Source organism: Crocodylus porosus, unplaced genomic scaffold (genome assembly GCF_001723895.1).
Source record: "Crocodylus porosus isolate Cpor-Errol unplaced genomic scaffold, CroPor_comp1, whole genome shotgun sequence".
Classification (NCBI taxonomy): Eukaryota; Metazoa; Chordata; order Crocodylia; family Crocodylidae; genus Crocodylus; species Crocodylus porosus.
In genome coordinates this window covers 11,182,303-11,205,660 of record NW_017728925.1, presented here as the reverse complement: position 1 = coordinate 11,205,660, position 23,358 = coordinate 11,182,303, and the positions used below count along the sequence as shown (strand labels likewise).

The 23,358-nt window shown below is 41.9% G+C and overlaps 1 protein-coding gene across 12 annotated transcripts in view; it reads left to right on the top strand.

Annotated features, from left to right (window-relative positions):
• The window catches only part of FNBP1 (formin binding protein 1), a 113,599-nt gene that overhangs the window by 1,420 nt on the left and 88,821 nt on the right, over positions 1 to 23,358 (top strand). For 3 of the 12 annotated variants that reach the window (XM_019540786.1, XM_019540793.1, XM_019540789.1), the window contains exon 1: positions 22,027 to 22,208. The exons of 1 other annotated variant lie outside the window; for it this stretch is intronic. In XM_019540786.1, coding sequence (XP_019396331.1) covers positions 22,098 to 22,208 — 111 coding nt within the window. In that variant the 5' untranslated portion in view covers positions 22,027 to 22,097. Of the gene's footprint in view, positions 1 to 22,020; positions 22,209 to 23,358 lie in introns of those variants that run through there. 8 more of the 12 variants (XM_019540794.1, XM_019540792.1, XM_019540785.1 and 5 more) reach the window with 6 other exon arrangements.

Here is a 23,358-nt window from a genome sequence, read left to right as displayed (position 1 = left end):
ACTTGCTGTTCATAGAGGTAGCAGAATCCAGCCCATAATATAAAACAGTAATGGTATTTTAGTAGTACTTTCAAACTGTTTTTACTTGTGTTCTTTAAAAGCAGAAAGGAACCAAAGAGATGGTTTGAATGGATCTATGAATTGACCATTTTGACACTGCTGCCAGAATACGAGTTAGAAAAGCTCACAAGGAGGCCATTTTTTTTGTTTGTTTTTTGTTTTTTAAGCTCTGGGCAATTTGATTTTTAGGTACAGAGTACGAGTGCTGGTTTGAGGTGGGAATAAAATACAGGAAAGGAAAGATAGCTAGGTCTCCTCCTTGTGTGCTGGACGCTTTGTTGAATGAGAGCGCGGATATGTTTTTAAAAGTTCTCAGAAATGGTTATGTTTTAATACTTTTAAGGGACACAACATTGTTCTTCAGGCTGTGCACCATATTAGATCTGTGCTACAGCAGCCACTGATGCAAGAGATTGGAAATAAAATTAGGAGTGAAAAGCCTTATGATTTTGTTAGTCTAAGAGAAGTATATTGCAAATTTGCATTCTTTTTTTTTTTTTTCCTGTTATGTAAAAACAGATTCCTCATTTTTTTAAGAGGAGATGGAAGTCTGCAGTACTGTATTTAATTTTTATTGTAACTTCTAAAATCAGGCATCCTTAATACAACAGTAAAACATCCCCTTTTTGATACATTTGTTTTGAAGGGAAGTGCTACAAACCCACCTTAAATCCTTTAAAATAAATAGGCCAATAATAAATAAATCTACCCTACAGCTCCAAATGCTCTCCATGTAATAGAAGCTATCAATCCCTGTAGTACTTGTATATTTGTTCTCTTCTGCTATTTGTAGTAAGTGTATTGTAGGAAAAGGATGTGTTTGTTAAAGTGGGGAAAGATTTGATTCCTTCCCTTCCCCCTTGTACAAATTTGGAGACTCTTTTCCAGTTGTCCCAGGAACCCCAGGAGACGAGCCTCTCACCCTGTGGGTAAAATACAACCCCGTGCAACAGGTTCTGCAAAAGAGCTGTGTACTAAATAAACCCTGCTTATTCACATTACTGCTTTACCACTCCTGGTGGTAACAATAGAGCCTCAAGGCTCCAGCTCCATTCTGCTAGGCACAGTGCACTCATAATACGGTATTTCTGGTTTCTGTCCTGAAGTGCTTACAATCTAAGTAAAAAGCAACAGAGAGGTGCACCACATATTCGGGGAGAAAAATGAAATGAGTGAAGCTGATGTGTCTGTTTAGTTTACCCCTCCGTTTCATGGCAGCTCCTGCTTTGGAAGAAATGGGGTGAAGTTGCGAATAGTTTTCTCATGAAAACACTGACCTAATTTTGATGACAGACTAAAGCTGGTGAATTTTGGCTCCAAGTCTAAGAAAAAATACTAATAAAATGTATCCCTCATAGGACGTCCATATAACTGCAGTTTCTTAATGTTAAACTCAATATGCTACAATAATAAAGAAGATACTGTTCTGAGGATCTAATAGGATATCTTGGTTCACTTAATAATATTAAAAATCCATGCTCTTGACAAGCTGCCTTCAGAGAGTTATTTACCCCATATACAAATTAATTCCCCTTCAAATAAATTACCATGGAATACGAAGCATATAACAACATCAATATTTAATGGCATCTGCCAAAACCCTCCAGGGTTAGACTTTCAAAGTAGTGTGTGGGTGATACGCACGCAACTCAGATAAAGAGATAGTAGGATTTGTACGTGCACTTTCCACAAAAGGAGTTGATTACTTGCTTCTTAAAGGCTCAGTTGTGAGGTGACCTACATACTCATGTAGGAGAAAGAGGAGACAGACCCCTTACTCTCCTGCCTGGGTTCCCTGATTTGTGAGTTGGCATGTGAAGTTAGGGCTGCCACCAAAAGCCTGTTAATCCAGGGGACTGGAAAGCGATGAGTTTTAGATCCACCGCTCCCTAGCACACACAACTGAGCCAATTTGCAGAGAAGGAAATAAGCTGGAAAGGGGCTCGTATAGCAGCTTCCTCCATGCAGGAAGGAGGAAGTGGGGAGAGAATTGGGATGAAATCATGCTTTGCTGCTTGCTCTGTACCTGGGGCAGTGCTGCTCCCAATTTATGGTACATTAAAAGGTGCCAATCCAGCTCCGAGATGTTTGCACTTAATATTTCAACATCACTATAATTCTGCTGTTATGAGTTTGTTACCCTGCAGATTGGTTTTGTAGAAAAGTGGATTGCAAGGGATTTACATACAGTTTACAGGCACTACTTACTGTAAGCAGACAGCTAGAGTTTAGAGACATTTGTCCTTATGAATTCATTATTTTTTGGAAAAGAATCAAACGTCTGTTAGACTTCCTCCCGCGGTGCTGGTTGGAAAAGAGCAGCTATATATTTTGCCATTGTTTTTAGTACTTTACATATTTGTTATTGCCACAGTAGGAAAAAAACACAAGACAGTATGCTAATGATCAGCATTCTTGCTCTCCTGTGTGTGAACTACATGCTTTATTGTGGTGGGTTTATGCCTAAATTTGAGTAAAACATTCAGAAAGGAGAAACCAGGAACATATAACCGTGGAGTTCCGTTTTTGGTATTGCATAAAAAATAAGACTTCTTGCATCACAAAAGTGATATGCATTTCTGTAGTCATGGTGGGGAAACTATGATTTAAATAATTTTTTAGTTGATAGTCACATACAGGATAAATTATTTAGATAACTGCCCCATTCCACATGCTATAATTACTGATGGAATTAATCCACATTTTGATTAGCATTATCATAAAGCTATGTTGATTATTTTAGGTCACAGGAGTCTTTTAATAACATCAGCATTTTGTGGTTGTCTTTGTGTGTTATGTAGGGGTTTTGTCATTTTGTCCCTTCTGTTAGTCTGAAGTACAAAAAGCTGCTTTCCACTTGAGAAACTGTGGCACACTTTCAGAATGCTTCTTTGGTGCCTCAAAGGGCTTTTTTCCCCAGCCCATTACTACATTCAGATCACAGTACAAGCAGCTTGAGATCTGAATGAAATGGTTCAGCAGATGAATTTGTGCAGAATATGAATTTGGTAGCACTTCCAAACGTTAGCAAACATTAGCTATGTTTTCAGTTTTCTCAGCTCTTTTCCAAAGAGTTTTAAATACTTTGTTGTCTCTTGTAGTTGTTGCCCAGCATTGACATCTGTGCTTTGAGAGCTTTGATTGAAACTGCTCTATAGCCAGGGCTTAGTGAAGTCAGTGGGAGTCTTTCCTATGGGAAAACTACCACGCTTTGGCCTGGCTCCTCACTGTGCCATAGGTTTAGTTGTTATCACTTCAGTATCTACCCGATATACGGTGATTCTAATAGTACTCTTTCAAAATATGCAGCACTTGTTAGTCGCTAATAAGGTGCCACCCTGCCTTACCTTCTTTCTAACTTCAGACTAACATGGCTAACCATCTTTTTCCAAAATGTGATCATACAGTTTGCAATATATATCATGTCTCATCCCAAAAGTTAATCTAAGATTCCTGTATATTTCAGCTGGTTAGGCTCACATAAATGCTGTAGGCCAGTCTGCATACCACTAGGTTTTAATGAGATTAGGTAATCAGCAATTTGGTCTGTACTTTCCTTTGCTGTATTGAAGATACTTGATGACCATAAATTGACATTTATACATGTGCATAGATGGCATGAAGCAACAACTCTCCTTCTACTTAGGATATTGAATCACAGCATAATAGGAAGAAAAAAAATTAGATTCTGTTGAGCAGTTTTGAAGGAGACTAGGCATACATAGGTTTAAAGGGAATAATGTTTTTGTAGTGTGACTGAATCAGTGATTTAATAGAAAGCTATCTGGATGAGCAAAGTTGCCTGTTGCATTAGCATTAGACTAAGCATTTTAAGATTTAAGAAGTCAACTTTCTGCTCAGAATTGGGAAGCTTTCTTTCCTTTCCTTTTTTGTGTCCTTTTGACAAGGCATTTAGCAGAAATTGCAGATTCATTGTAATCTGACAGAGCCGCAGGGAGCTAATGCAAGCCTATTGCCTTCTTTGAAGTTTAGGGGTGGGTCCATCTCTGCTCTCATTGTGATGAGCATTTTGGCCAGCATTCAGTGCTTCTGAAAATCCAAGCCTAGCTGCAAGTGTATATGTGAGATATCTGTGTGAGAGAGAAGTGATCACAACACATTCACAAGGTACAGGAACATGTAACTGCTTGTATTAACCTTGATGTCTGCTCTGAATGTATTTTACATTGAATAACCATCCTCCTTCACATTCGGTCTCTATAAAAATAGGGATATGACTCTTCTATTTTAGTAGAATGTTGTGAGACTAATAATTGTACAAGTGTTTTGGGGGCATAAAATGCAGGGCGATAATTATTGTATATGCTACAATACAAAGCATTCACATGCTTTCGTGGAATTTGAGAGGTATTTAGAGAGTTGTTGAGGACAAAGCCAGCAATAGCAGACAAGCTGAATAATCCTTCTTGTGCAGCTGAACTTGCTTATCCTGAGTACAAACTAATATAAAGTGGCTGGGGAAAGGGTCTATTATTTAAAGTATTGAGGAATGCTGCACTCAGCTCAGAATGAAACACAGTTTTTCTGTGATTTGAAGGTTCCCAAGTGTTGCTATGCTGGTTAAGTTTCACACTTGGTTTGCTCCCGTAAAGCATCTTGATTGTTCTGTTTTAATAGGGAAGAGGTGTTATAGGGAGCAAGGTTAAAGGGTTAGCAAAGTCAGCGTCAGCCAGTGCCTAGATGTAGTCAGCTTTCATTTTTTTTCAGATAGAATTAATTTATGATTCAGGCATTAAACGGGGACTCTGGAAGTCTTGCTTTGCCCTAGATGCCCTTTGTGACCTTGGGCAAGTTGCTTAATCCAGTTGTGTGTCAGCTTTCCTCCTTTTGTCTGTGTTTGTCTATTTACATTAATTTCTCTAATTTGTCAGGGAATTACTCTCTGAATCTTCAGACTTTTCCACAAGTATGGACAGCCAGAGTACAAAAGTCTGCTTTGGCCTGTTTCATGGATCTTGTTTGGGGTGTAGGAAGCACATTTTCCTTGTCCTAAATTGTGGATGAGAAGTGACCTCTCCATATTCCTGTGTGAATTACTTAATTTGATCATGAAGGAGCTAGACATAAATGTGCTTCCCATTTCCTTTTGACTGCTCAACATTTCCTGTGCATCTCAGAGGATCTCTGATATCATTAAATGAGTAGATCAGATGGCTGAGTTGCATCACAGCCCTGCTATCCCTACAGAAAATTGCTTCCTTTGTTAACATGAAATGTGCGTGGGAACTTTTTTGTACTGTAGTGTGTGTGTGTGGTTTAATTGCTGCTTGGTAATTTGCCTCAGCTTAAATTATTCATAGTTTCTACTTGAACAAATGCTTTTGTGTGCTTTTGGTGGGTCAGCATTTTGCACAGATATTTTACCACTTTCCCCCCCCCACCTACTGCACATTCATTTATTTTTGCTGACATCTTGTTTCAGAGAGTTGAGAGAGACTTCTCTTGTGAAAAATGTACTTTAGCTTCAGTGAAGAGATTAACCCAAAAATTATTGCTTAGGAAAAAATATTAACTTTTCTCAACTTCAGGCTTTCAGTGCAGTAAACAAGAAGCGAAGGACTAAGTTCTGCTGTCATGTATGTGGGTGTGCATTGAAAATGATGGAAGCTATACCAAATTAATAGGTAGTTCTTTTGTCTTAACATAATTTGTATTGATGTAGTTTGTACTGTTGATATTAAGCCTAATTTTGTAGTCCCTTTTGAGGCAAAAGATAATTGTTTTGGGGGCTGTAGAAACAGAGTGGAAATAAATACTATTTTATAAAACAGGGGTGGATATATTGTAATAAATTTGTGGCCCCCTAGTCTTCCAGGAGCAACCGCTAAGGTCATAGTCCAGGTGAAGGCAGGTTTTTGGGCTGCAGAGAGCAGCAGGCTCCCCCTACCCCCAGGTTGTTATTTGATATGTTAATTATGTACTTGAATAAAGTAATAGGAGAGAACTTATGGCTAACATTTCCATTAATAAAGTACAACAGCGCCAACTCTTCATAGCTGTACACTGTGTCCACTTAGAACTTCACAGTGATTGATGACAAGACTAGGATCTGGAACCTCTTCTTCTGAAAGCACAGACCTCTCTGCCAATTGAGCTTTGGGAAAATCTCCATTAACTGCTGGCAGTATACGGTTTGACGCACAGCACTTCTCATAACATTCTAGAGAGGGTGGTGGTGCATATGTGCAATGGTCCATATTTAACTATATTTTCATTATGCTGACAGTTTGGGTAGTCTTGTGTCACAAATCATTTGGTATTCTTTAAAGAGGGTGAAATGCATTCCCAGAGTTAAGCCACAATGTGATGTCTTCTGTGTAGCTAGAAATACGTTACAAACCTTTTTTTAGCAGTTGTAGTAGAGCCAAGAGATTGCATTATGTTATATGACATGGGGGATTGATGCACACACCATTGTGTTAATTATTGTAGAAAATAGTCCAAAGTTTCCAAAGTTCATGAACTAAGAAGATAAGCCAACCCAACAATGACAGTAAACAAAGAAAACAACTTGGTTGAGTTTTTCCTAAGATGTGAAGGGAATTTAGCCACTCAAGTTCCACTGAAATAAGATATGTATAGCGAAATCCTATGACTGGCTTTGAAAAATTTAAATTCTTTTTGCTGATTTTAACCTGTGCTTGACCTCCTAACACATTTTATCTTGTTTTTTATTTAGATTGTCAATGCATTTTTGCTTTCAAAATAGTGCAGATGAGTGGATAACAATGAAGTATGAAATATCTGCAATTCATAGTTTCATAAGTTATTTTGTACACTTTCATGTAAATTGAAAATACCTCTCAATTTGGAAATGCTTAAAATGTTGGGCAGCTGGAATTACTCTCTCTGTCAAAAAGGACAACTATTATCCTATTTACTGGGTTAGGTCTCCTGACTTGCATGCTATATCTCTATTAAAGTGGTTTTGGTTAAAGTTCATCTCCAAGTTAAGGGAGTTGCTCAAGGGTCAAATCTTGGACATAACATCGAATAACTAGATTATAAGTACAGAGCACTAAAGTTCTATCCTGAAGAGATTATTTTTGAAGCTTCTATATGAAGGACTGGGTCCACTCTGTCAGCTGGTAATAGACTTGAATATACTTAATCTTGAGGAAAGGAAAAAAGAAAGAAAAGAAAATCAGCTTCAGGGAAGGAATTTTTCTTCTTGTTTAAACATCAGGGGAGATTTGTGGGTATGTAAGAAGAAAAACTTTTTATCTCTGATTGAGTGTATCATTTTGCATTAAAGCAATTTTCTAAATGCATTTTATGGTTCCAGGAGGAACTTTCAGACTGCTGTGCTAAGCAGAATTAGTTCAACTTTATTTTATTATAATATATTACAATTATAAAACATATTTCATCCCAGCCTACGGTATAAGTTAAGCACACCCTTCATGCAGTGAAGTATAGCAGCCAGTTCCCTGTCCATTTTACAACACTAGGAGGGGAAATTGAATCAAAGAGTCCAGGTTGTTAAACATCTGTTCTGTTTTATAAAAAAAAATAAAATGTTATGGATTCTGTAATGTCCAAGCAGAACAGATACCGCATTTACTTGAATAAACGATTACCCTGATTATAAGGTGACCCCCCCCCCCCCCATAATTAGATTCTATATATGGAAAATTTATAAATTGGTTACAGTTTTCCAGGTACAGAATCTAATTATTAGAGGTTTGCTTTCATAGGTTTCATAGACATTAGGGCTGGGAGGGATTATTGGGTCCAGCCCCCTGCCCAAGGGACAAGAAGTCAGCTGGAGTAAAACGATCCCTGCAAGATAGGCATCCAACTGTTTCTTGATAGAGTCCAGAGTAGGTGCTTGCACCACCTCTGGGGGGAGTTTATTCCAGGCCCTGGGGACTTGGACGATAAAGAAGTTTTTTCTTATGTCCACCCTAAAATGGTCTTGTCTTTCCTTGGGGTGGCCTGGGGAACAAATGTTCTCCCAGATCCTGATGCACACCCCTTACGTACTTATAGGCTGCCACCAAGTCACCCCTGAGCCTTTGCTTCTCCAGGGTGAAGAGTCCTATGGCTCTCAACCTCTCATCATAAGGCCTGTTTTCTTGTCCTCTAGTCAGGCACGTTGCTCTCCTCTGGAGTCTCTCAACCTTCTTCACATCCTTTCTGAATTGCGGAGCCCAGAAATGGATGCAGTAATCCAGCTGCAGCCTTACGGCAGCCAAGTATAGTAGGCGGATGACTTCCTGGGTCTTGCTTGAGATGCGTCAGTAGATGCAAGTCGGTGTTTTGTTTGCTTTGCTGGACATGGCATCGCATTGGTGGCTCGTGTTCATCTTGTGGTCAATCATGACCCCCAAGTTTCAGTCATGGTGCTAGTGCACGTAGCACCGTCAAGCCTGTAAGTATGATGTATTTTTTTTTCGCCCAAGGTGGATTACCTTGCATTCCTCCGTGTTGAATGCCATCAGGTTTTGATCCACCCACCTTGCAAGCCTGTTGAGGGTCGACCTGGATCGCCAGCCTATCCTCTAATATGACTGTACTTCCCCATAATTTGGAGTCATCAGTGAATTTAGCCTGTTTGCTTCTGACAGTCCATGTAATTTTTAAATACATTAAAGAGTACAGGTCTGAGTACAGAGCCCTCGGGCACCCCACTGGTCACCATGCACCATGTTGATTCAGTTCCATTGACTATTACTCTCTGAGTCTGACTACAAATGCATCCCCTTCCCACTGCTATAGCAGGGAAAATAAATCTGGGGGATCAGGTAGCCCTTTGCTCTCTACTCCCCCCCCCCAAACTTTTTCCCCTGGCAGCCCCTTCCTCCTCCACTTACTGTCAGACACTTCTCTCCTAGTGCACATGGAAGCAAGGAGCAAATCTGAAAACAATAACCTTGGTATTAAACATAGCTGTAGCAATTTGCATATAATATCCATAGACTCAGTTCATCCAGAATTGATGCAAGTTTCCTTTTTTTAAAGTTTTAACACAGGTATTTTGTAAGCACAATTTTGGTTATTTAGTATAAAGTATTTTATATATTTTGTTTCAAGGGGCAAATAAGTTCCAGATTCAATTGGGCAAAGCATCTTGTTGTGCATCCACAGATGCATCACAAGCAGGTCCAGGGAGGTGATACTTCCTGTCTGTATGGCATTGGTCAGGATGCAGTTAGAATACCATGTCCAGTTCTGCGTGCCACACTTCAAGAGGAATGTGGGTAGTATTGAGAGGGTCCAGAGGAGGGCCACTCACATGGTCGAGGGGCAGCATGGCAGGCCCTACAAGGAGAGACTAAAGGGCCTGAACCTATTCAGCCTCCACAAGAGAAGGCTCAGAAGGGGATCTGGTGGCTGTTTACAAACTCAGCAGGAGGGATCAGCAAGAATTGGGGGAGGCTCTGTTCCCTTGGGCACCCTCCAGGGTTATTAGGAATAATGGCCACAAATTGTTAGAGAGAAGATTCAGGCTGGACATCAGGAGACATTACTTTACAGTTAGGGTTGCCAGGCTCTGGAATGGACTCCCAAGTGAGGTGGTACTGTCTCCTACGTTGGGGTCCTCAAGATGAGGCTGGACAGATATTTGGCTGGGGTGATATGACCCCAGCACCTGTCCCTGCCTGGGGCAGGGGGCTGGATCTGGTGATCTGTTTAGGTCCCTTCTGACCCTAAGCACTATGATACTGTGAAGCTCAATAGTCAAGTTGCAAATTTTGACTGAGCAGAGCTCAGTCATCAAGCCTGTGTGGCTCTACTACCAGGCAAGTATCTCTTTTCCTGTACCCATCTGTCAGGTGCTTTGGATATTTTCCAAGTCCAGGCAGACATCCTACACGCAAGTTCCAGGCCTGAGGGCCTCAGGGTTCAGGCATCCCTAGCTTTGCTTGATCTTACCACAATCTTAGTCTTTTTGGCTATCTCCTCTGCCAGGTAAACTATGCATGGTATTAGTCTAAAGCCATAAAATTCATGATTTACCCTATAGTTTGCTGGGCTGGTCCCCACCAGAGTCAGCACATTTCAAGTCATGGTGAACCACAACATAGCCTGCCTAGAATCTCTCTCTTGCCTACTGTCTCAGCATGGCGCACATAATTAGCGTGGTCCTGCCTTCCATGGTTACACCACAGCTCAGCAGCATTCAATATGTGTGTATACACCAAATATCTCTCCTCCCCCCACCCCGCAAAGGGTCCATGTGCTAGTTAGCACCCTACTCATGATGAGAACTGGGTTTTCTTGTCACAAGTCCTGGGATACTCCAAAATTTGTGTGTGAATCGGTTGCAGGGCACCCTGGTATGGCTTCACTCATGAGGAGTGGACCTACACTAATCATATGCCTCAGACTGAGAAGAGACAACAGAGAGAACAATGTTGTGGCTCACCATGACTTGAAAAAGAGTTGGCAGTGAAGGGGACTGCACTTAATGGGCCCTACCATATATCTTATTCACATGGGCTTCACTAAGGAAAACAAATAGTTACAGCAAACCTAGATTTAGAAAAAGCACATGAAAAAGTGGATCAAGATTACATATTTGAAGTACTAGTAAAAATGGAGTTCCTAGAGAAATGTGTATGTTGGATAAGAGTCTTGTATAGAGAAGCAGAGAGTCAGTTCTCTGAGGGCAAACTCTGTAGCATAAAAGATGGGAAAAACTGAGGAACAGAGGTCTGGGGCTTTGTTTTCTGAAGTTCCATATTGACATTGGCTTCACATGGCAGTGTGGGTGCTTAGTACCTCTGATAAATTATGTCCTAGGTGACTTGACTGAAATGGCACAGCTAGAATCTTACTTCAGGAATTCAGACTCTACATTCTAGGCTCAGAGCACTCTTTCCTATTTGAAAAAAAATCTGACTTAAGGGAAGTTGACAAATTGAACATTGAAAATGTATTGGACCACTTAAATATTCTAAATGAGGAACCTAATCTGATATAATCGAGACATTATCAAGGCAGGGTTTGAACAGAATCCCAGTGTTCCCAAACTGTAATACCATTTAAATTACTGCTCTTGTGGATCATTATATATCAGCTGTGTTGAGTTACAATATTAGCTTAAGGTGCTAAGTATTTCATATGTTCAGAAAGTTCTAAATATGTCAACAGATCTGTTGTTTGTACTCTAGTTAGATGATCCATATGAGCAGAAGTATTGTATGGTTTGTTCTTAGTAATTAGTACATGTTTGCCCAAAGGGGAAAGCGTGTGGGCCAAGATGTTTTGTAGATTATGTTTTAACAACTGGCATATGAAAGGAAAGCTTCAGAGACTGAAAGGGGGTAGGGGGAAAGAGAAAAAAAATTAGTTGACAACAATTTTAAAGATCTAGCCATGTACCATCTGATTTATTGGGAATTGGTGCTTCAGTTAGTTTAATTATGGCTGGGAAGTGACTTGGTCAAAGTGGAGAGCACTAACTTAAAAGAACATTGTCAAGTTAAAAATCTCAGTAGAATCGCAGTGTATATTTACCCGTATTACAGAGCTTTTGAAAGATGTAGTTTGGAATCTCATTCTCTAGATGTCTGAGTTATTCTTTTGCCAGCAGTACAATGAAAGGTGCCAGAATCTGATCAGTCTTGGAGCACTTGTCTCTCTACCTTCATTCAGGAGTGAGTCCAACAAGGTCCTTGTCATTGTCCTCTGCTTCTCTGGACGTTGTCAGCAGAGGCTGAAACTTGGTCCCTTTCCTGTTCCCTCAGGGTGGGTGAAAGTAGAGCATAGCACTTCTTTTTTTTAAAGCTAGTTACATAATTCTCATTAACACTAATGAGAGAGATATGGAAATTATACCTTTGGGCCCAGTAGGATTCAGCAGTAGCAGCGTCTGCTTAATTTCTGAATCTTAATGCAGCCGTCTGGATCCAAAGGGCCAGATTCTGTTTTCCATTATCCCAGTGCACCTCAGGAGTAAATGCTTTGAAGTCAATAAAATTGCATTTGTATTAGTGAGAAAAGAGATGGGCCCTCAGTTTAAATAACTTGGCATTCAGGAAAAGATTAGTGCTGGTTGGGTTTTGATTTCTGGCTTTGGTTGAGGTTTTGCTTTATTTAAAAAAAACAAAAACAAACCTTTAAAAAAAAAAAAAGCCTTGAAAGACAACACATTGTATACTGCACTTTGGGGTTGTAAGTTAAGCGTTAGCATATTTAAAAAACAGGTCCATCCCATTCTGGGATTTTTTGTGTGAATGTTACAAGCAACATTTTGTGCTCGGAAAGGAATATTTGTTTCAGACTAGGCTGCTTACGACACATGGTTTTCATTGTGGTCAAGTCATTCAGTGGCCAAAACCTCAGTGCGTATAAACTTATTTGAGGGAAATTAACTGCTGTTCCAGTGCGGTGGGCTATGAAAAATGTCCTCAGATGCTATGAAGGAAGTGTATTTGCTCAGGGTTACACTTTCATTTTTCCCTGGCAGTGTTTTCCTATGTAATTCTCATTAGTGTTATCTTCTCTTTGAATATTTGTACATTGGACAGGAAAATGTCTCTTTGTTCACTGTGTCCAAATCCTGGATTTTGCAGGCAATTATTTGTTCAAACAAGTCCGCAAAAACATCTGCTCCAGCCCTGTGTGCACATCATGGGGTGCAATTCCTGTGGTACATTGTTGGGGTTTTTTTAAGCAGGAAGAAGGTAAGAGACAAGGACATCAGTAATGCCTGAGCCACTTTAATGACAGGGATTTGTTAGTAAAATATGCCCAGCTGATCCTGATTTAAGGGCCACAAAGCTGCACTGAACTCCTTTTGAACTTGGTTCACTATCGACTTCAGCAGGTGATGAATTGGGTCCATAACCTCTTAGTGCAGCCTTTTCAAGAAAATGTGCCCATTTCAGCAGAAGTCTGGTAGCCCTTCCATGCTGATAATACCAAAGGATAGAAACCACCATCTTCTTCCATTCTTCTATATGTAGATATATGCACTCCCACCTGGACTTCTTACCCCTTTGTGCTTCATAAGATGCTCTTTTCTCTTGCAATCAGAAGCTTCACATCCATTTTTCTCACCAGCAAACAGAAATATTGTTGTCCAACTTCTTCTCTGACTCAGTTGCCCTCACTTCACCAGGTTTCTCCTTTGTCTGATCTGTGTTTGCTTCCTCCTGCACATCCACCCCCCAAATTCACTTCTCTTAGCTGTCTCACATCGCAGGAGGGTCTGATTTTAAAGGTACAGCAGCAATGGCCCTTTCCCCTCTCTTCCAGCTCTGCTTTCAGCCTTCTTCTGACAGCACCTGCCTCACCTGTCTTCCTGTCAGCTCTGTTTGCATTGCTGCTTCACCTGGAGAGCCTGGGGGTTCTGCTTTACCCTCTTCCCAGCTTGAGGAAAAGAAAAATACAGCTGAGTATAAGGGGAAGAGAGAAGGGGGGCTGGCTGCAGGGTATCAGTATAGAAATGCCCTGGGGCTAATTTCACTTGGGCTGGGATGAGACAAGGAAAGAGAGCCCATGAACAAAAAGCAAACAGGATTCAGCTGAGGATGCTGCACCTACTCCCCCCGCCCCTATGTCTTCACTCGGCTTTGAGACTGTGGGTGTAGGTCCCCGCGTGGGCCCAGCAGTCTAGCAGCAGCAACACTGACTCAGATGCTGTCTGGCAGCTAGGCTCCTGCTGTGCTTTTAAGGTTTTCTTTCCAGCAAAGGGAGCTAGAGACTTTTTAAGGAAACTTAGTTTCAGCAGCCATTGTCTGGCTTGTCTAGTGAAGCTTCCTCCTCACTCATTTAGAGGAATGGGATCTTGTGCTGCTGCCTTTAATAGGTGCTGGTTTGGGTCATGAGTACAGCTGGTTGCACTGTGCTCCCAGTGACTTGTAAGACAGGCAGAAGTGTCCAGTTTCATAGATTCATAGATTGTAAGGCTGGAAGGGACCTTGGAAGATCATCAGGTCCAGGCCCCTGTACCAAGCAGACAAGCAACTGGAGTCAAGTGACCCCAGCAAGGTGACTGGGGTCTTGAAGATTTCCAGGGTAGGCGATTGCACCACCTATGGAGGGAGCTTATTCCACAGTCTGGACACCTTGACTGTGAAGAAGTTTTTCCTAATGTTGAATCTGAAACGGTCCTCCAGGAGTTTGTGGCCATTACTCCCGGTTTTCTCCATGGGTGTCCTGGTGAACAGCTGTTCACTGAGCCCTTGATATACTCCCCTAATGTAGTGGTAAGCTGCTACCAAGTTCCCTCTCAGGCTTCTCTTTTTCAGGTTGAAGAGTCCCAGGTCCCTCAGCCTTTCCTTGTATGGCCTGCCATGCAAATCTGTGATCATATGGGTGTCTCTTCTCTGGACTGTCTGAAGCTTGTCCGTGTCCTTGTTAAAGTGCGGCCCCCAGAACTGGACACAGTACTCCAGCTGTGGTCTCACCAGTGCTGAGTGTAGTGGAAGAATCACTTCCTTGGTTTTGCTGGAGATGCATCGATTGATTCACACCAGTGTATTATTTCCCTGCTGGCTCATATTCATACTGTGGTGTATTATTACTTCCAGCTCCCTTTCATTCATGGTGCTGGTCAGTTTGGCGCCGCCAAGCCTGTAGGTGTGTTGTTGTTTGTCCCCAGGTGGAGCGCTTTACACTTCTCAATGTTGAACTTCATCTGGTTCTGTTCTGCCCAACTTGCTAGCAGCCTGTCTAGGTCTGCCTGTATCTGTAGCCTATCTTCAAGCATGACCATGCTCCCCCATAAGTTGGTGTTGTCCATAAACTTAGCCAGTGAGCTCTTCACCCCCACATGCAAATCATTGATAAAAGTTTTGAAAAGTACTGGACCAAGCACCAACCCCCATGGGACACCACTGGCCACTTCTTGCCAGGACGACACAGATCCATCCATGAGGACTCTGGGTCCTATCCTGCAGCCAGTTTCCCACCCACCTGACTGTCACAGAGTCAAGCCCACAATCCTCCAATTTTCTTGCAAGGACATTATGGGATACCAGATCAAAGGCTTTTTGGAAGTCAAGGTATACAGTGTTGACTTCCTCTCTTGGCTAGGTATCGAGTTACCTCATCATAAAAGGAGATGAGGTTGGTAAGGCAAGACCTGCTCACAACAAAGCCATGTTAGCCTTTTGCAAGCTTATCACAGATAGACTTCTTGATGAACTTTTCCAGGTTTTTCCCTGGGATAGAAATTAGGGTAATTGGCCTATAGTTATCTGGGCCTTCCCTTCTGCTCTTCTTGTGGACGGGCACAACATTGGCCCTCTTCTAGTCCTCAGGGACTTCTCTAGTGCCACGAGTTTTAGAAGAGTTTTGCCAGGGGTTCCACAATGACTTTGGCTAGCTCTTTCAGCACCTGTGGATGAAGTTCATCTGGTCCTGCTGACTTGTATGTCTGATTTTTTAATTGATCACACACCAATTCTATGGCAATAGTAGGAAGCTGGGCATTCCTACCCTACTCATTCTGCACCCTACCTGGCATCATTTTCCCCTTGGCCCAGTGAGATACTGAGGCAAAGTAGTCATCAGGAGTTCAGTTTTCTCTTGAGCTGCTCCCTCTGAAGAATCTTTCTTTTGAAGCAGTCATGTTCCAGGAGAGTTTCCCAAGTGTCCCCTTTTGTTTCTGTCAAAGATAATAGAGATGTTAAGTGAAATAAGTAAATAAATGCTAGTTTAAGGAAGGCAAAGGTTTGTAGCTTGCTGTGTTGCATTGTGGCCCAGAATGCTTGAGACTCCAGAGCCTGCTACTATTTTAGGGTTTGGTGGTGCTAATTGCTTTGCCTAAAAATAGATCGAAAGCTCTCCACCAGCATACAGAAATATCCAGCATCTAAATAATTGGCTGCTGGCCCCACCTAGTTTTACTGTGGGATAGGTTTGGGGTTTTTTTTATTAGAAGTCTCAGTTTCAGTGTGCTCCATACGCATATTAAAGGTCTGATGGTGCTGTCGTAAGAGTCTGACTTGCCTCAGCTTGCTGGCCATGAATTCCCCTTTGCTTTTACTACAGCTGTCCTGCCTGCTGTATGTTGGGCTGTGATTTGTAAAGGCACATAGTGTTTGTCAAATTGTACACCCAATGAAGCCGGCAGTAAAACTCCCATTGACCACAAAAAGGAGCAAGGTTTGGCCAGGGATGAGTTCTCCCCATGGCACTTGAGACCAGCCCTGCTTCCTGACTGCTGTCAAGTTTATGTGGAGTAGCCTTTTGGCAGGGGCTAGTATCCCGTTGAAAGCAAGAAGCCCCTCTTGCCTCATTAGGCCCCTCCATGGACCAGCATTCATTTTTTTTTTTTTTATATCAGATACAACTGCTGTAGAAATACAGATTTCATATTGCATTATAGCTTCAGCAGAGTGCTAGGAAAACGGGGATTGCTTCTTTTAAGCTTGATGCTAAAAGCATCAAACACAATTTGTGAGTTTACTTACAATGTTTACAAGGCTTACAAATTAATTTTACCATGTTATGGGGACAAGGAGAATAAGTAGAGGAGAGATTATCTAGTAACACAAAGCATGCCTCAATTTAAAAAAAGAATCATCTGCAACCTTTAATTCCTGGGATGTCACAGAGATTCAGGATAGTTGTTTTTTGGTTTGAAATTTGCCCAGCTGCCCAGTGATATGACTTTTTTTTTTTCCCCTGTCCAGGTCAAGATTAACTCCGGCACATCTAGAATGATATAAAAATAAACAGCTGTTAGCCTTGGGAAAACCGGTCTTGAGGGATGAGGATGTATTGAGGGTGTGTGTAGAAGTAAAGCAGATCTGTTTCTGGGTTATGTTGTTTAACTGAAATGTTTAGTATGTCGAGGTGAAATGTCAGGGAAGATGCACAAAATGAAACATCTCTCATGAGTGCAAGGGCAACAAGTAAAACATAAGGGATCAGAAACACCTCTGTCTGTGAGGGTAGGATTTACTCTGCTTTTGTCCCTTCCCCTGTCCCCAGTAAACATCCATTAATGCAACAGCAGTATCTGAATGGAAAGAATGCACTGCTTTTCTGATAGGCAGTCCTGTAGCGCTATTTCTTCTTATCTACAGTGCATGAAGTGAAAGGATACAGTGTCTTAATGTCCCATGTCATTCCAGTATAAATGGGGATTTGCTTAATTTTCATAACCTGAGAACTGCACTGACATTTTCTATAAGAAGTTACTGTTAGTTAAGTCAGGCAAACTCAAATGCTTCTTTATTTCCTGCTCACCTATATTTTCAGACAGGTTCTTGCAATATCACTCTACATTTGGTCTTCAATTATTCATGTGTTTTAAAACTGCTATGTTTGAACACCTGTTATAGGTGCCTGTGACGAATTTAAACTCATGTTGTGTTCTGTTCACACCACAATGCCATGTGAATTTAATTGGGCCTAGGAGGCTTTCATCATCTTGTTAATTCTTTTTTTAATTTGCAGTTGTTAAAACACAGAATTTAAAAAAGAGAAAATTAATATGCTAGTGACACAGGAAAGTGTATTTGATCTTCGCTTTTTTTTAATTCCTTTTGGGTGGGGGGAGGAAGAGGGGAAGTACTGGGATAGGGCAAAAAAGCATGCTAGGCAGAGGTGACAATTAATGTTTAATACCCTATCGTTATCAATCCTTTGACTTTTGGGGGGGGTTGTTGTTATTATTATTATTTTTTTGCTAGTCTGGAAAACATGACTCCTTTGGGGGAAGGGAGAGGAAACCCCAGCGTGCTTAAAAATTTGCCCCTGAGAATTAGGAATGTCCTCAGCCATTTTGAACCTTGCCTGGCCACAGTTGTTTTATTTTGTTGCTGGTTGCTACAGGTGAAATGACAATACTGAACAGAGATAGTTTAACTTCCCCTCTTTAGCACATTAGTTTGCATTTGCAACACACTACTAAGTCTGTCTCTGGGCTGCCTGTGTCTAAACTAGCACTTTTTTCAGTGTCCTGTGATTTTCTGTGTCACCAGAGAAAGCAGCTGTGGGAGCAAAGATGTAAACCAACTGTTGGAGTATTAAATGTTGCTGTCTAAACCTTCTCCAAGCGTATTTGCATAGGAGACATAATGATGAATATTCAGCAGACACAGACATTCTCTCTTCCAACACCTGAAGTTGTATTAGCATTTAACAACAAACCAGGGGCAACAAATCAACCTCTTTTGGCATTGACTCAGTGAGTGCAACCAAATTAAATCAGTAGAGAATATGACTCTGTCACTAGCTCTTCTGTTTATTCAGAAAGACTAAGAAATGTGGCCAGTGGCAGCATGCCGTGCTGCCTGCTTGAGTCTGTAGACAGCCCAAAACAGTAACTACAAGAGAAATACCAACTGTTCCATTTATTTTAACACGTATTAATGCTGAAGCCTGTTAAAATTAAAGTCCCTTGTTCTGCAAGGGCTATGAGTGGGCACTGTCATTTACTTTGATTTCTGTTCTTGGAAGAAAAAGAAGTGGTCTTCAGGTGGCTGCAAGTAGCATTTTGGTTTAGTATCGGGAATGAATGGAGCATGAGTTGTAAGAATTTGGGAAGCATCCTAGTAGTAGCTAGGGGGACAGTGCTGATAGAGACTGAAATATCCATAAGCTTCTGCTTTAATCTCCAAACCTGGACTGATGTTGAAACTCTCTCTTCCTTCTATTGTTCAATAACCAAAACACGCTACAATTTGTATTTTGTTTTCTTTGCCTCATTACTTCGTCCTGGGCCTTTTTGGTCTTCTTTTCTTCTTCCAAAGGTACTTTGTTGTGGATAGAGCTGTTTAAGAGTGGTGAACATTTACAACTGAGAGTTAAAATAAAATGCCGTATTGAGCCTTGCCAGGGTAAAAGCTCACAGCAGAGCTGCAAAAAGAATGCAGGGATATTATGAAGGTATTGGGGCTGTGGTAAAAATGCAGGGAAAGAATTAGTGGAAACAAATCAAGCTAGAAGCACCAGCTGCCTGAGGAGTGAGATGCTCAAAGATTTTTAAAGATTTCAGATGACAGGTTACCATTTAAGTTAATGATTGATACTTTTCCCTTTCCTCTTTTGAGCACTTACTGTTTAAATAGGGAATCAAGAATGTGCTAGGTAGTGCTTCTCAACCAGGGTGCTTTGAGGCCTTTTTGAGGGTGCTGAACAGTACCAGACAATGTTAGCTATGTTAGGTGTGCAGGCATGATTCACAAGATAAACTCGGAGATTTCAAACAGGAGTCTATAGTGTTAAAAACATTCTACACTTGGAGTCTGAAAGCACAGACAGAAGTGATCATTTTCTCCCCGTTTGACTTCTGAAAATGCTGTACTGCTATGACCAAACACAAGTGCACAGCTGCAGAGTGCTTTAAAAGGGCCCAATCCCACGACAGTCTGAGCCCTCATTGCATGAGGGTTCAGATGAAAATGCTCCAAAACAGAGCACTTCTATTAACATCTGTCTGTATGCGCTGGGAGGAGGGCTGGGCTGATGTGGACCAGCCCTGCTCCTGGCACCGTCTTCAGAATGGGAGTTGGGAGGTGGGTGGGAAGGGAGCATAGGGAGTTCGGTCTGGGTTTTTTTAAACCATCACTGGAAGGTGGGGTGGGTGGATTGGAGCCTCCGCAAGCAGAGGTGACGGTGCCTCCTGAGTCTGGGGGGGACACAATTTGTGGGCAGGCCCAGGGGTGGGCCAGAAGCCCCATATCCTATACTTCTGTGCTGCGGCTTAGTGCCCGCCTTTCTCCCCACCCAACATGCCGCCGGTCTGCCCCCTCCTCTGCCCCCCCCAGTCACCTGGGTGCAAATGTCTGTTGGGTCTGGAAGATCACTGCAGCTCATGGCACTGCCTTTGATGCGTATGAGTTACAGTGGGAAGCTGCACTTGTGTCTGCACCTTGAGTTCTTTGCTATAGAAGAACTGCTGTATTTTTCTCTAGTTAAAAAATGAGTGGAAACTCGGAACTGGCATTTTCCAAGGAGGGGTGGGGAGGTTCAAGGCTATTGAAGGGTGCCTTGAGTCTAAAAAGATTTGAGAGCTACTGCACTAGGGTCTATATGTGAGAGCAAGGGTCTGTCTTTGGGGATCAGGGTCTAACATCAAGTGTGATGCAATGAATGGGGCTCACTGGCAGTAGGGTGGAGTGGAATGAGCAAAACCAAGTGCTACAGTAGTACAAGCAAAGGTATGTAGATGTTCTAATTATTAATCAAAAGCTCTTCTTTTAATAAGGTGGTGAGGCTTACAGTAAGTCTTCTAGTGAACAAGAAATGAGTCTGAAGGCAAGATTTGTATGAGGGGAAAGTTGCGGTATGACAAATTGGAGACGGGGTAAGTCAAGCTCTTTAGGTGCGAAGTGGCCAGGACCCTGGTGTTTCTGTACTAGTCGTAGAGATATTTGAGCTATCTCTACATGTCCTCCAGGCTCATCCCTGGATTGCAGTGCTGATGTATTCTTATGTGAGAGGCAAGGATTTCTTTAGGTGATATTGTTTATTGATACATAGTTGGGACAGACAAGCTTTCAAATGCAGGCCATCCCTCTTCAGGTCTCTGTACTCCTATTCACCTATTCTCATTGGCTTTCCACCTGTCTGCCCGTTCTACTTCTGAATATCTCCCTCGGGGGTCTTTTCAAAGTGCACAAGGAGTTCCTTACAAGCATAAGGCTGGGTGCTTAAAACTAAGTGTGTTACTGTGATGTTTAGTTAACTGCTGGCATTACCATTCTGATGGTTTCTTTTCTGATGGAGCAAGTCAGGAGGCCAGTTAGAAAAATTACTTCCCAATTTATTAAATGTCTGGCTCCATTCTCAAAACTCCAGCATATGTGGGCTAGCCTGCCAGGAAAGTGATGGAAGCTCTATTGTTTCAGATGTTTTTAAAACCAAGCTGAACAAAGCTGTAAGAATCCTGTAGGGAGCAGTCTTGAAGTGTCTGGCAGATGGTCACAGTGAACCTGTCCTTTACCATTTCTGAATCTAAGTGACAACACAACAGCATACCCTTCCCCACCCCCGAAACGTCACAACAGAAATGCTAAATTGTCAGAGCCAGCTCTGATTGGTGCATTTGTCCTTAGGAAGTATGACACTGCTGCTTTTGAAATTTGCCTCTTCTCAAGCTAAGTCATTTCAAGCTAACAGCTTTAAGGATTGCCTACTTTTAAAAGCTGTAATTTGTGCTCTGATAAATTGCTTTCTGTACCCAGGCCTCAGCAGTCTTAACACATAACCACTTCTGAGCCTCAGCTTGTTGACTAGAGACACGAGACAATCTGAATGAAGGGCTTCTTAGAGCCTTTTCTGTGACTGAACTGTTCAAAGAAGAGCAGAGCAGTCTTCTCTGTTGCTGTTGATCCAATTAGGCTTTTTTTTGCCTGGCCCTGGTTTTTTTTTTTTTGCCCTGCATTATGACAAAACACAAAAAAAGAGAAATAAAAATGCACACGTCTAAAGGATTGCTTCTAAGACAGCTGCTTACTAGACAAGTTGAAGTTGAACCTTCCCTTCCCTGATCTCTGCCCATATTCATAGTTTCATAGTTGGTAGGGTTTGAAGGGACCTGAGCAGATCATCAAGTCCAGCCCCCTGCCATGGGCAGGAAAGTGTACTGGGGTCAAACGACCCCAGCAAGGTGTTAATTCAGCCTCCTTTTAAAGACCCCCAGGGTAGGAGCCTGCACCACTTCTCCTGGAAGTTGGTTCCAGATCCTAGCCGCTCTGACAGTGAAGTCGCGCCTCCTGATGTCTGCCTGAATCTACCCTCTGCCAGCTCGTGACCGTTATTTCTTGTCACGCCTGGTCATGCTCAGGGGAACAGGGACTCCCCCAATGACTTCTGGTCCCCCCCAACTAGTTTGTAAACGGCCACTAGATCCCCCCTCAGCCTATCAAGTGATGTTCAAGGATCAGCAGCTCTTATCTGCATATGAAGGCTTCAGGAAGCAACCTGAGTTCATCTTGACTTTGTTTCGGTTGGGGGGAACTCGGTGCTCAGTTGTTCTGGTCATCGCTCAAACCACTTACTTCTCTTCCGTAGGCTTTTGGTTGATTAAAATTAGCATCCTCCCAACACCTGCATTATCTCTTACTTTCAGTACTGCATTTTAGCTTCTGCACTCCACACCTATGGAGTTTTCTTTGCCAAAACTAGACCGAGTCAAGCAACGAACACAGCTGAGCAGACTGAACCGTGGAATAGTGGAGCAGACAGATTTACCCACGAGGGGCCGTTATCAGGTTTTTGGTATTCTTTTCTAAACTGTCTTTTGAAAACTGGGTGTTTTGATGTGTTAATCAGATGCAAAGGTGGCATGGAGATGATTTTGCTCAGAGCAGTATAGGAGGGGTAACTCGTAGGAGTGTTTGGCAAAGTGTGTAGAAGTCAAACGGTGGGCTACGTTCTGCTTTCTGTTTCATCTGGGCAGTTGTGCTGACTTCAGTTGGGGGCAGATGTTTGAAATGCTGAGTCTAAGGCGGCCATTTGTGCTAGATCTACACCCCGGGACTCTGTCGTTTCTCTTTCTGGCTTCAAGTGCCTCTAAGGAAAGAGGAGAGTCTTGGGCTTCCACCTATGCCATCACTGTATTCTCTGCAGCTGTCAAGAGCTTGGATTAGATTGGGACTTGCAGCTTTTCAGTTAAAACTCCTACTTTTTTGGGTGAATGCCCACATTTTTGTTTCATAATAGTGTATTTTAGTTAGTGTAAGTTTTTATTTAGGTTGGTTTAAACCTGTTCCTAATTGACTTTTTACGTATGTATTAATTCTCTGGCTCCATAGGTTCTAGAAACCCTTGGCTGCTTCCCCAACTTGCTGCTCACCTTAACTGCCATCAATTGGACTGTCAAAATGTGGTTTAAACTACAGTAACAAAAGCTGTAGTACTTCAGCTTAGAGTTTAAATTCATGTCTCTAAGTGAAATTTGAGTGCAGTCTGTGTGTAGACAAGCCCTAAATGTTACAGCCATTGCATTAGATGGGTCCTGCCTGTCATATAAACTTGCTTGTTCATAGAATTCTGTTAGTTGCCCTTCTTTAATCTGACTCCACTTTTTCTCCCCATCACAAAGTCTAACCAAAAATGGAGCCCTGAAGTTTTCAAGTAGCACAGCAGCTTCTGCTTGCAAGACTGGACTTACTGTACATAAGAGCGCTCTCTACTTAAGTCACCTTAATTTACATTTTTATCACACATCTTGTACTGCACTAAGTGCAGTTTTCTTAGAAGCAACATAGGCATGCTGTAGACTTTGTGGTAGTTCTGTCAGTTTTCCTATTCTGTGAATCGAAGGAAGTGGGTTATTTTTGTGCTTTGTTTTACTGATGTTCAATGGTGTTTTTGTAAATCAGAAGTTGCTCAGGTTTGGATTATTAGCTGGTATAAAAA